Source organism: Erithacus rubecula (genome assembly GCF_903797595.1).
Source record: "Erithacus rubecula genome assembly, chromosome: 1".
NCBI classification, from domain to species: Eukaryota; Metazoa; Chordata; class Aves; order Passeriformes; family Muscicapidae; genus Erithacus; species Erithacus rubecula.
The window spans coordinates 29,619,684-29,633,646 of NC_136658.1; the positions used below are offsets into that span (position 1 = coordinate 29,619,684).

At 41.3% G+C, this 13,963-nt stretch overlaps 1 protein-coding gene across 4 annotated transcripts in view; it reads right to left on the minus strand.

Moving 5' to 3' along the window:
* The window catches only part of TENM4 (teneurin transmembrane protein 4), a 587,508-nt gene that overhangs the window by 33,570 nt on the left and 539,975 nt on the right, over nucleotides 1-13,963 (minus strand). For all 4 annotated transcript variants that reach the window (XM_079300958.1, XM_079300961.1, XM_079300960.1 and 1 more), the window contains 2 exons: nucleotides 9,900-10,054; nucleotides 5,926-6,803 (listed from right to left, as the gene is read on the minus strand). In XM_079300958.1, the coding sequence (XP_079157084.1) occupies nucleotides 5,926-6,803; nucleotides 9,900-10,054 (1,033 nt within the window). The remainder of the gene's footprint in view (nucleotides 1-5,925; nucleotides 6,804-9,899; nucleotides 10,055-13,963) is intronic.

Sequence of the window (13,963 nt, forward strand, 5' to 3'; positions counted from 1 at the left end):
TTATCACATTACCATTGTGTAGAGACCTGGACCTTGGGAATTAAAGAGCATCCTAAGTACCATCTATTCAGAAATCAATTTCTTGCCTGAGTTTCTGCATTTCCTCATTTTAACTTCTTCACATTTCATCAGCCTTTTAAAACGCAAGTCAAATAGATCAGAAAAAATTCGCTATAATAATATTGTATTTAGTGCCAAAGTGTCTAAATGGACCTTGCAAACTATATTTTGCATGTGATTATACCAACGTGCACCCAGTGCCTCTTAACAAGCTCGACTCATCCCAATTTTTCAAACAACATTAAACACAACATTAAAAATAAATCTGTAACAGACAAACTGATAATACTCAAAAATGCATGAAAGCAAGTCCTCTCCCTAATGACCAAAGGCCAGGTTGTGGTCACACTCTGCTGAATATTCTGACTGCCCAAAAAAGAGGAGGAAGATATCTTTCCAGCTTTTATGATAGTCGGAAATAATTCCCTTGGTTCTCAACTAAACTTTGCTATCAGTCATTCATTTCAGGGCGGGGCAGTGGCTCAAAAACATGAGCTCACAATTTAGTGAGGCTACTGAAAAACTGCTATTTTATCATGGCACCTACCAGAGTTTCACTGCAACTTTGTCAGAGGAACAACAATGAGAATCTCATAATTTTATCATATAGAAATTGTGGAACAAGTGGAACCAAGAAATCTTTCTAAAAGAGGAGGGAGGACAAAAGACAAAGGTGCTTCTCATACTCCACTCTGCTGCAGGAGTAGGACAAGACCCTCATGTGAACTACACTAAATCAAATACTGTAAAACTCTCTGTATGATCTGATAAATCACAGCCACACAGACCAGGGCATTGGCTTTGGCATCAAAAGCTGCTGGTTCTGGGACCTTTGCTGAGCCCTGGGGGTCACTGGGAAGCCGTTCAAGGTCCTCCCGCAGGCTCAGTTCAGCTGGCTCCTACCTTCCTTCCATTACAGTGTGTGAGGTTTGGCAGGGTTTGGTACTCTGTAAAACAGCCTCCAGTGTTATGGGTCAAAGCTCCCCTTACCACCCATCTGAAGATCTGGCTCCATGAGACCCTTTGCCCTCCAGGCAGCTGTGAGCCACTTCTTGGGGAGTCCATGAAAAGGTTTTGAATTTCTGGGCTTGGCTGGAGTAATGTCTAAGTGTTTGAGTCTGTATGGGAGGAGGTGACCTTCAAAACTAATTGGACACACAAAGACCTAAGTAAAAGAGCCTCATCTGGGCTAAATAATGCATAGAAGGTTTGACTTTGGCTCAGAGGGAAATTGAATTAATGTACAGTGATAACATCTCAGTGAGCTAATCAAGATAATTGCCGTATTCTTGATTTAAACAAATCCATTAATAAGAATTTCCGGATTCTGAAGCAGACAAACAGCAACTGCAAAGAAACTTTGTAAAGGCTGGTAGCAATTTTTTTCAGGTCAAATTGAAAAGCAGCAACAACAAAGCAGCAAGTAGTCACACAGCATCCTTTGTCTTTGACTGGAGGAGTTGAACAAGAAGTTGTTTCCCTGGCTGAGTTTCCAGATCAACTTCCTTTGTTGCTGATTATCACTGTCACTGTTACCAGTTCAATTGGAAGAAAAGTCTTTAATCCAGTTACTGGATAAGCTGAGCTGCATTGCATTAACTGACAGCTAATGTCAAGCCTACTGCAGGGGCAGGAAAGGTCTACATAATGCTAAAACCCTCAAAGTAGTCATAGACAGGTCTTTGGGGACAGGCTAATTACTGTAGGGAGCTAAGTTTCATTCTCAAACAAAAAGGGAGACTACAAAACCATTATACACTGAGTCATACAGCTAACCCTGATAAAACAGGATTGCTAGAGCAGGCTTGGGTGTAGGATGTGTGAAAGGAAGAGCTGTAAGTGCTGTGAGTGAGTCTGCCACTGACTGAAGCCAGCACCAGTCTCTTTCCCTTCCGTCCCACAGAAATGAAAGGACAATGTGCCAGTCCAGCATGAAGCCTTGGAGGACCTGGATTCCTTGGTGTGCCCTGGAGACAGACCTCCAGTACTGCATCAGTATATCCTGCCTCCTTCCTTCCTTTTCAGAGTCACACCAATGTGCCCACATGTCAGAGCTCTCTGCAGCCTTATGGTAAAGGCTAAGAAATGCCCTGGTGAGAACAGTACCTGGAGAAGAACCAGAGATGCTGGCTATGTTGGCTGGAACTAGATGTTCTTTAAGGTCTCTTCCAACTCAAGCCATATTCTGATACTGTGATTCCATGATGAACACGTGTAGTGATGCCAGTCTCACACCACCACTGCTCTGTCATGTTGGGTTTCTGACTTATGGACCTTTGTAGACAGCCAGGTGAAGGTAAATCTTTTGAGGATGTTCTTCATGGGGCCACTGGTGTGGTGGCCAGCTGGATTTACTTTACTCTTTAACTTTTTAACAGCAGTGTTCAGCTTGCCCTGGCCCACAAACAGCTACTGTATGCTGTAAGAAATATGAAGCTTTTCCTCAGAGTCAGATTTGATACCTTTATTTCTTTGGCCAAAATAGAAATAGGAACTTCACTCTTCCCATCAGTCAGGACTGAAAAGTACTTCAGAGCACATTCCAGCCACTCATGTTCACAGGAATTCTCTAAATCACTTAAACCTTCCCAATGTACATTTCCTGATGTTCTGATAGAGAAACCAGTAACATGAAGGTAGTGAATGTGGATTTTATTTGGTTTACACCATCTTCTTCAGCTTCTTTGATAACAAGGAATTTAGATTTCATTCTGCCATGCCTGCACTCATCCCCGCAGCTTATGTTTGAGTCATGCAAGTCCTCTGTCTGGTGAGTTTAAGAAAGGCATCAGAGTCCTGATCAAAGACACCAGGAAATGGAGAATATACTGTGTTCATTGCTGGTCACTCTACCAGTTAGGTCATCTCAGCCTTACAAAATCACACGTTCTTGTCAACTTGAATTTCTCTAGCTTTGCTTTCCAGCCCCATACTATTCTCAAGCCTTTCCCTGCTAGACTGAGAGTCCCTCTCTAGGTGAGAGCTTTGGCTGACATGTTGTGATCTGGACACTTCCCTGTCTCATTCATGTTGAGATAAACAGATCAAGTCTTTCTTGTTCTCCCCATGAATGCATTTTTGTAGAGTTTTTCTGTTCAACCTTCAATTTCCACTGTTCTTCATAAACTGCATAGGAGCTGACAATAATAGTCACATCAACACTGCACAGGGAAAAAAAAATCAAGCTTCCTACTAGCCACTACAAGTAGAGTAAGATGAGTAAATGTATTAATTTAGTTTGTCCATCCAAACAACAAGTTAGACAGATTTGCTGTGGAATCATGTGAGGGTCACACTGAAGACTTGATGCCTTGTTACAACTCTAAGAGCCAAGGCTCATGTGTACCTGGCCTCAGACTGTATTAGAATATATTTTGTTTGCATGAAACCTACTGTACTGAGCAATTGAAATGTTTGACCCTTATGTCATATTCTAATTTTATCAGTCTGATTTTTTATCTTTCCCTGGTTACACATGCAAAACCTGGACAGAATCAATCCTTCTAATTCACTGATCTGCCTTCCACATCCCTAGTGGATCAGACAGGATGGACAAAACAGGACAGGATAGGATAGGATAGGATAGGATAGGATAGGATAGGATAGGATAGGATAGGATAGGATAGGATAGGATAGGATAGGATAGGATAGGATAGGATAGGATGAAAAAGAATGGTCTCCAATTCAAGCATGGAAGATTTAGGCTAAGCACATAAAAAAAGCTTTCTAATAGTAATAATAATATAGGTAAATACATTGTTATCACTAACAATATTTATAAGTAGCTCAGATGATTGATAAGATCCATTTGACAAAACTGTAGACATCTGCAATGTAAAAATCTGTATCTGAACTCATCATTCTCTACTACCTTCGCAGAGATAAACTTTCAGACTACAACTCTTCTCATCCTAAAGGAAATACCTGACATAACTCATAAGAAACTCACTTTGAACAGGCCTGTTTCTCTCCACCTGCCTGTAAAAGGAGGCTGAAGTAACTAATTCAGATATAGACTTTTACTCTGCAGTTTTATATATGTGCATCAGAAACTGTCAGGAACAGTTAAACAGAGATAAGTGATCACAGGTTTGGATGAGGTATCTCTGGAAGGCACAGTCACAATTCTATATTCAGTGATGCTGTGCTATTATACAGTGCTGACTTGCTCTAGTCAAGATTTCCATAGTCCAGCCACTGGAGAATACTGTCTTCCATTTAGCTCTAAAAAGCTTTCTTATGACTCTTCTGAAGTGCATAAAAGGACCAGAATGATGACTTTCACAAATGCTCTATTTTGTTGGACAGCAAGAATAATGGATCACTGTTATAAATATATCCACAGAGCAAGTTGGTTTTGAGCTTCTGTCTCGTTTTATCTCCTTTATATTTTCAGTTGCACTTTAAAATAAAAGATTATGTTTCAGGTATAAATCTGACCATTATAAGCTGTAATGTTTAGTTTGTTTCCACTGTCTGTGACTGCATCTGTTTTCAAGCACAGGAACTACTGGGTTCTTTGCAAAAAGAAAATACCTCCTTGATTTAGCACAGTGGTCCTGGCACTATAGCTGGCTTTCACTCCTGTGGAGAAAAACCCCCTCTTCTCCTCCCTATGGCCTTCCTCAAGCAAATTCAATGTAAGAGATGGAGAGTATCAACTTGGATTCACTGAGGAATATTGCTACAGTAATTGCAAGCAGAACATTGATGAAATGCTAATAACATTTCAAAAGGTTCATCACAGAGTTTCCATCAGTTCTTTTCAAAACAAGAGCAGGAGCAGAGAGTATTAAGCAAAGAAATTCGAAACTGGCCTGGAACATTTTAAGGAGAGAACCAAAGCAACCACATATCAACACACAGATACGTGGGCTTAGCCAGCTTTCCTTTCCTGAATCCCTTTTCTTTTAACAACTTTTTTGTTTGTCATCTTGTGAACTGTCTATTCTAGCCAAACTGGATTCTTGCAACGGGTCTATTATTATGGCAGCTGAACACTTCCATGTAACCATTCAAATGGGAAATGATGCACTTAAAGGAGTACTTCAAAGAGGTTACACTTGTAAATAAAATTAAATTAACAAGAGGGAGGGGAATGGGCTCTGAACAGCAGGATGAATCCTTCTAGGTGCCCTTCACTCAGTTATCTACCTTTGTTCTTTTTTATATCAAAAATGTGTTGTCTTCACTATATTTATAAGCAGGGAATTGCTAACAGTAGTACAGAAAAGAAGTACAAATATTCAAGATACTGCTTCTCTGGGTTTTTCAATGCATCCTGTCTTCTCTCTGCTTAAAAACTCTTTGGGGATATTATTGAACAGTTCCAAGATTACTTTTAAAGCTTAGTGAGGCAAATTGCAACAGTAGGAATTGAGCAGTCCATTAATTACAGAATTGTTTCCAGAGCAAGCTCTCATTAGTCATTGCCAATTGTCATTCTACATCATACATTTCAAACAGGCACGAAAAAGACACTGCAGCATAGGAAGTAGGTGAAAGCTGTGAAAAAAGAGGCTCTGATGGAACTTTCATACTTCCAAGGCTTTCAAAGCCAAGAAAAATTCTCTGACATGCAACCTAAATCTCCAGTCCTGACTACAGTTAAGGAGAACCAGGTGTACAAATACTTACAAAAACTCAGCAGAAATTCTGCCTGACTCTTGACTTGATAGAGGGAGCTTATTCAAGCTCTAATGCACTTACTGCCAGCATCTAGTGTTTGAGTGAAATCAAATACTTTCTCTTCTGGCCATTTTATTTGGACAATAATTCTGATCGGGGAATTAAATTCTACCAACCTCGCACGGTTCAGAGAACACAGAATGAAGTCAGCAGCCCCAATATTCATAAAATACTTACTCATAAAATGTTGTCCAACCATTTTCATTGCTTTTAGTGGCAAGGAGACCAGAGTTGCCGTGGTAAGTCATCATGGCTACTTCATGCCCCTGTGTTGTTACACTCTTGAGCGCACTGTTGGTACCAATTGTCACCCAGTAGACTTGGCCATCAGGCACCACCAGCCAGAGGGGCATCCCCGTGGAATCTCGTCGGATATTGACTAAGTTGCCGCTATTGTCAGTGATCAGGGTTATATCTCCATCTCCAGAATAAGTGAAATTGTACAGATAATCTCCAGTGGTGAGGCTCTGAGTGTACAGGTGCTTCCCGCTGGTGTCAAACAAGTAGAGCTCCTGGTCTATGGGTGAGGACAGCTCGTACAGATTCTGCGTGTTGAGGAAGGGTTTGTTTTTGCGAATGAAGCGGATGCGGATGTTGCCCAGGTCGGCCACGTAGAGCTCTCCGTCGGCGCACACGGCCAGCGAGGAGGGCGCGTTGAGCTTGGCGTCCTTGGCGTAGCCGTCGTCCCCCGAGAAGCAGTCGCAGTTGGCGTCGTTCTTGCAGTCGCAGCTGCTGGGGGCGCCGGCCACCAGGGAGATCTCGCCGTTGGTGGTCACCTGCCTGATGCGGTTGATCTTCTTCTCGTCCGTCTCGGCGATGTACAGCACGCCCGTGTGCGACACGGCCAGGGCGGTGGCGGACTCCAGCGTGGCGTGGATGGCCACCTTGCTGAGCAGGAAGTGATCCATGCCCGGCACCTGGCAATGCATGGGCCTCCCCGCCACGATGCGCACTTGGTGGTTCTCAGAGATCTGCAGCACCACGTTGTTGTCGAGGACGTAGAGCGAGTTGTCCATGGGATTCACTGCCAGATCCGTGGGCCATTCTAGACGAACCTTCACGGAAAAAAAACACATGGAATTTTTACAGCATGATTGCTATAAACCAATCACAGTAAGGATGGAATCAACATGGATTAAAGGGGGAATGGGTGAAAAATGCCACAACTAATTATTACTTGATAGATGGCTATAGAGGATATAACTTGCTGCGAGTGAGGGGGCTTAGCTCCCGGTCACGTGAAGCAGACTCATGTGGACATCCACACTCTGCACTGAAACACTGCTGGGAACAGGATGATGGACAGAGGCAAACCATTCTATGATTTTCCCTCTCCTGTGCTTTTTGAATTGATGGAAGCTCATAGCAGTGACCCAGCACTGTCAATTTTGCTGGGTGCAGTGCTATGAAATCAGACACACAAAACACCGATTCTTTTACTAAAGGATTTTTCACACAAGTGGAAACTGAACTCCTCTTGGTAAATGACAAGGAGGGATAGATACAAAACTGGCAGCTGTGCCAGCATGTGTGAATATCTAAGTTATAACCTATGGTTTTCTGCTTTATGCTGTAAAAATGCAGAAGAGCAATTCACAGGAAATTCAGGCAATTTCAGTTCATAGAGTAGAATACTTGCACGCTCATGATGATTTTCACATTTTGTTTTAGCACAATGGAAAAATGGGTTCAGGAGTGACACCTCCCAGTTCTACACTGATAATCAACTGAAACAGTGGCTGGCAACACCACAAGTGAGTGAGCACTAGAATGACTTCATTTCTAGCTCCACTTCTGCAATATGGTCTTTTCAAGTGAATCTTCTCTTTTAGATGCCAAACCTAAAAAAACATTTACCAACAGAATTCAGAACTTTTTTTTTTTTGGTAAAGAACTCAAAGTTGTGCATTTTTTGGGATTATTTTATTTAATTTCATGTTTATATATATATATATATATATATATATATATATATATATATATATGTATGTATATATATATACATATATATCTAAAAAAATAAGTCTTGTGCTTATGGGAACCTATCAGTTCCATGATAGTTTCTTTGTTTTGAACCTTCTTTTCCCACCATCCGTGTCAGCTGCTGCTACTTCTCCTTTGTCTGATGTGACTAAGCTGTGAGGAGTACTTTGTAACCTTATTGGAAGGAGGAGTAGTGGATGCCAGCAGACTCAGAACCAGGAAACCCTTTTTCACTGTGATTTTGCTTAAAACAGAGTAAGAAGAGACCAGGCAAGATGTACAAAACAAAGGAAATTCCCATTTTTAAGGCCTGTAGTTAAACACATAGCTACAGCCATGCTTTATTTTGATGCTTCTATATGTCTTTTCAGCATTTTTTAAGGGATCAGATGTAAGGTATTTAGTTCATTGCATCTTCTAATGCCTGGGTGCGTGAGGCTTATTTTCATGGCTAAGCAGTTTGCTGAGCTCTGTCTACTCTGGTTCTCTGCTTGCAAAATCTCCTTCCTTTTCTCAGCTCCTGGCCTATTTTAACCCTTCTTGTAGTAAAACATTATAGCCTGTGGTTTTCTCTTTAATAATTCATGTCTCCATCCATTCCAGTGGTCTTTAAGCTCTGCAGTCTTCAGTTAGCATCAAGAACTGAGTTTATTCTGAACTGACAAGGGAATTTTCAATTTCTTAAAAACCATTTCTTGTCAACAGTGGCAGCTAAATATTTCATGTCCTCATGTTCCCAGAAGCCTCAGGGACTTGGCAGAAAAGACCCTTCTATCCGCTGTAAATGATGAAGAGCTGCTTCCCAAGCTGGATTTTATTTTTTAATTAAGCTTGTATTCAGTATATTTCTCTAGAACAGGAGTGGTCAATCTGCCAATCCCAGTACAGGTTTATCTAATAAAGGTTCTTGTCATTTTATGAAAAGAAAAAGTCTTCAGCTGATACATGTTCATCTCAGAAGTGTTTGAACATGACATTGGTTTACATAGGAGCTACATAACCTGGAAGTAAATAATTTTTAAAGCCTCATTACACAACCATCTTGTGCTAACTGACCCTGAAATCCACATAAAGAAGAAACTATGTCTGCAAGATTAGAAACATACTATAAAATGGCCTTTAACCATCAAAATTTTGCCTCTATAGAAGGCAGAACAACTTCTAAAGTCATAATTTCAGCTTGTTCATAAATTACAGACACTGGGAGCCAGTTGCAAGGAAGCAAGAATAATCTTTTCAAATTAGAGGGAAAAAACAAGAACAGATTCCATATGTGAGCATGGAAATTATCTAGGTAGTTACAAAAAGGAAACCCCATTGATATCTATTGTGGCTGAATAACAGTACTTAGCCCTCCAGCTATGATCTATATTTTCATAGGAGAGAACAACATTCCTGCAGTCAAGCAAACAACAAGTGGCACAAAGGTTTCAAAGGACACTGTCCTCAACTGGCACAATTTGACAAGTTGGCCAGTGTCACACAAAACTGAGTGCTGGGCTGTGACAGATTTCTCTTTTGCACCATCCAGCAGTAAAGCAATCATCAAAATGAGATTTCTTTTTCTCTCTTCTTTTTTCTCTCCACCTTGAAGCAGCAGGACTTAGAATCCCAGCATGATGGTAGCTGCAACCAATTTGCAATCTGATGCAATTCAAGATTCTTGTTTTCCTGCTGTTGCTAATTTTGGCACCACATCCTCCAATCAGTATTTCCTATGTTAATTTGATTCAGGTCTAAAATTGTGCTGGGCCAAATTAGGATGAGGGGAAGAAAAGAAAAAACCTATGATTAAAATGTTATAATGGAGCATGGCATATAGCCCATGGCATACAGTGAGACTTAAGTGTAACAAAACCTGCCTTCCCAGGAATCTGGTCTTGCCCACTTACTGGGAACTGGACAGAGGTCACTTCTGTGGCTGGGACATCTTTAAAAATCTGACCTCAGAAATCTATGAGTTAGGGCAGTCAAGTGTTTCCATCTGTCTTTCAAGGGTAATTCTTTTATGATCTGGACAATTTTATACCATAACCTATGTAGAAATGCAACTCTCCTTAAGCCCTTACCTCTTTGTCAGACCTGCTGGGGAAGGACACAGACATGCAGATAAGGATGAAGGTGTAGGCTTGCATTCTGTAAAAACAAAACCAAAGCAACGGTCTTACCTGAGAAATGTCCATAACAGAGTCACAGCTGAGAGGCCGAGCAGATGTCAAGTCATTGGAACCCAACACAGTTGAGATGATCCCATTCTGATCAATCCGCCTGATCATGGTGCCATCCACAAAGTAAATCAGCCCAAACTTGTCCACGGTGATGCCTGGGGAGGAACAAAGAAAGACAGTCAGAAAGTGATGGCTGCCTGACATGAGGAGCTTATTTTATGGCATTCCAGAGGAATGAGAGGAGAGTTGGGGCATGTGGGAATCCTGGTTATCAAGAACTTTGAACTGGCACCATTCCACAGAAGGCACTTTCAAATAGCACACAATGCAATTCAGGAATCCCTGCTGGCTCCTGGAAAAGGGCATTGCATTCGGTGAACTCCTGAAATGCAAAGGTTTTATAATAACTGTGTGTCTTGCATGTTCAGAAACCTGGTTTTATTGCTCATGGTATGAATGGCAAGCCATGCATGTAAAAATGTTACACTGATGAATCTTTCAAAAATGGTGAAAAAAGGCTGTGAAAGGTTCAAGTCACTCAAATTCCAGATGGATAAATGAAGAAGGGTTTTCCCTAGGATAATCCTACTAATATGCAGTGTTTCACCTGATTCTGAGCTCTGCTAGTGATTAATCTTATCGTCCAAACCTCCTTTGTAGACATACTGCTGTCAGTGGATGTGAGGTCTGTTGACAGCAGCTACAGGCTGCTGATCTCATTTCTTGCCCTGCAGATATGTGCCACTTCACCTCCCCCTAAGCATAATTTCTCAAGTATTTGTTATGTTAGCACAACCTCCTTTAATCCTCTTTATCCTAGGCTAGCTACCCTCTGCATCTTCCATCAGAGGATTTCATAGAGCTTTACACTTTCTAATTAGACCTCATAACAGTCTATGAGTGCGATCATTCTAATTTTACATATCAGAAAATTAAGAGATAATACAATTCTCACAAGGTCACAGAAAAAGGTCATGACTGAAGCAGGAATAAGAAGTTAGGGGCTCTATTCACCTCTCCTTTGTGCAAGTATAAATTAAAATAACTCCACAGATACTAATAAAGTCATTCATCTCATCTACCCTACAGAGGCAGAATGTCACTCAGCATAATATTTGAGCATGTTAAAGCCACTAAAAGCTTGTAAAGAAACAGAAAAAGAATGTAGAGGCCTGTAACATATTTTTCTATGCAAGCAAAAATTCTGCTTTAAATATATAAATATCAGGATCTTCCTGTTTGCTTTCTTTTGCTTGCAGGGTTAACAATCACTTGACAAAAAGCAGACATCTGCACTGTGCATCTAAGTAAGTATCTGAAGCTATTCAAATCAGTGGAGAGAGAAATCTACTTTGAGAGTGCAATTTGTATCACCCTAAAACCCATATCCCCAAGAGATTATACAAATCCTGCTAGAAGTACCTTTTCCTCCCATTTGACTATAAAAGGAGACTACAGCAAATACCTCTAAAGGAAACATTTATATTGTAGGCAGATTAAATTAGTGAGCTGAATCCTCACTAGACTGTCTCTTTGGCTGTCATCTTGGTGACAGAAATGATGGAAATTCTGTTTCAGATAGAAAGCTTTGAGAGTGTTTGATGAGTGATCAGATCTTTTGTTGCTCCAAAATGCTGTTTTGCAGCCAGATCCCCTTATTTGAAACACCCTCACTCTCCATCCACTGTGAGCTCTGCTGTGAAATGCAGATGCAGCAGTTCACAGATCAAAAATTCTAGATTTTCATAAAGCAGGGACTAATCCTCTGATTGCTTTGGCAACTAAAATCATGGCCTTCAGCCAATACTGTGAGTATGGCATGGGCTGGAAGCCATGGAGGTAGGTGAGATGTGGAAGAACATAGCAGATTTGAATATAAGGAAATCCACAGAAGATAATCTGGCCTGGCAGAAAAACATCAGGACTAAGTTATTGTTTGAGAGAAAGAACAAACTTCTCTATTGAGCTGAGTTAAAGGAAGGGATTCAGACATGATTGCAACCTGTTGATTCAAAGTCAATTAGGGGTCAGAAAACTGTTGGTGTTTCAGATCACTGAACAGGATCTGTGTTGTTATTGCCAGGAGAAAAAAAAGCAGCATTTTCTTTACTTCTTCAAAGCATCATCGTGTTTGAAGGGCATCACTTTGACCTGGATTGGATATTTGACCATCAGAGCAGTGTGGTTTCAGAATAGCCTCTACAGCAGTGAGGAAAAAAATTACTTGCTGCTTTCAGGATGAAGTTCATTAATTTTGGAGGGGATTATATAGCAAGATTGCTGAGATAATGGAGGACAGGACTGAATGACCTAAAAGATTGCTTCTAGTCCTACACTTCAATACCTGTGTTCAGTTCATGCCAAGGACTCATCTTTGCAGGACCATGAAACAAGAGCCTCCAAGAGGAGCACAAGGTAACTTTGAACACCTGAATTTACTGAGCGCGGTGAGGCACTAGCAAAAGTTTAAAAAAAAAATTGTGGCTGGCCCATCCCTGGAAGTGTTCAAGGTTACTGACACATGTCACCTGTCACTGGCATCTGCTGTTGAAGGTCTCTGCTCCTCTTAATTATTTTGCCTACTGAGTTCAAGTTCTTTTTGGTTTGCTGGCATTTGCTTAAAAACCAGGAATACAACTGAGCTCTTTAAGGAATATGGTAGATGTGCTTTCTTTGTAAGAGGCATGATAGAAGGTTTAGTTGATCTTAACTGGCTTTTGTCAAACACAGGAGTCTCTCACCCATTCCTTGGTTCACAAGTATTTTTGCAGGTGCCTGTCCATTAGTCTGTGTGACAAGCCAAAAGCCGGTGAAGGGTGGCAGGCTGGATAATGTGATTTTCAATGAGGCAGAATTTTCTCCCTTAGCTAGTTCCATATGTATTGAATTGGAGTTATCAGCAGTGTCTGCTGGCAGTGGCTCACTGTGTGCAGTGCTGGGGTTTGATGGCTGGTCTGATTACCCAGTTACAGTAATAATAACCTGGATACACTTTGGTCCTGAAGCCAGCTCTGATCAGCTGATAGGACACAACTTTGTTTTGCATTCCAGCTTAGACAAAGAGCTCGCACACCCGAGTAAGTTGAACTGGGACAGCAAAGTTGCCACTTATTACCCTGCCAAGGGCAAAGGTATGTGTATGTGTTCTTATAACTGAGCACTTCTCTGCTTATTCCTCTTTTGTGGAGGCTAAGCAACCTCAATTGCCTCAAATTTCCTGAGATGTTCTGTAGGGCAGCAGAGTTTGCAGCCTGTCAAATTCCCAAATTCCCACTTGCACACATTCCTTATGTGGTAACTGCTCCAACTCTTTCCTGATTTTGCTGATTGTCTTGGAATCAAAACTAATTATGGAGAAGAGACCTGCTATTCCACAGACAAATGTCTTTGGATGGATGACTTCTGTGAAAAGGGAAAGAAGCATCTCATGGATGCATTACAGCAGATTGTATAGGTTAGGTTGGACCTTTCTGTCTCCTTTCTGATATAGGCACAGTTCCAGTGCTGGGAGCTGGATCCTGCAAACAGGCACAGAAATGGGTAGTTCACATGTTATGTGTGTTAAGCCCAAGACCTTGGCTTGCTTTGGCAGAAGGCTCCTCTCATGTTTCCATAGGAACATAAGGGAATTACAGCCTTTCAGCATACAGCTCCAAGTTCAGCCTCACAGTTAGTGAGAGGAAACAGCTGCTGCCACTACCCAGGTAGTGCTGCAGATCCAAACCTTAAGTTCTGAGATATGAAATACATATACTATGAAATTGTGCTGGCTCCCCTTATGTAAGCAGAGATCTCTTACAGAACAAGGGCTTGTAGCACCATGTGCATCACACCAGTGAGCTGTGCTGATAGAAAGCTGTGACGTGGTGACATTTGCTTGAAATGTCAGGACCTTGTATCATGAAGAGGTGACAGCACAACGTTATGCTGCAAATAGCTACCGGGACATGGTTTCTTGTAGAAGACAAACCACTAAAAGTGATTGCATGGTGCATATAGCTCTAGTTAGGAAAAGGAAAGGGGAAAAGCTCCTTTTAACTGAAAAACAAGGTGCTTAAAAGAAA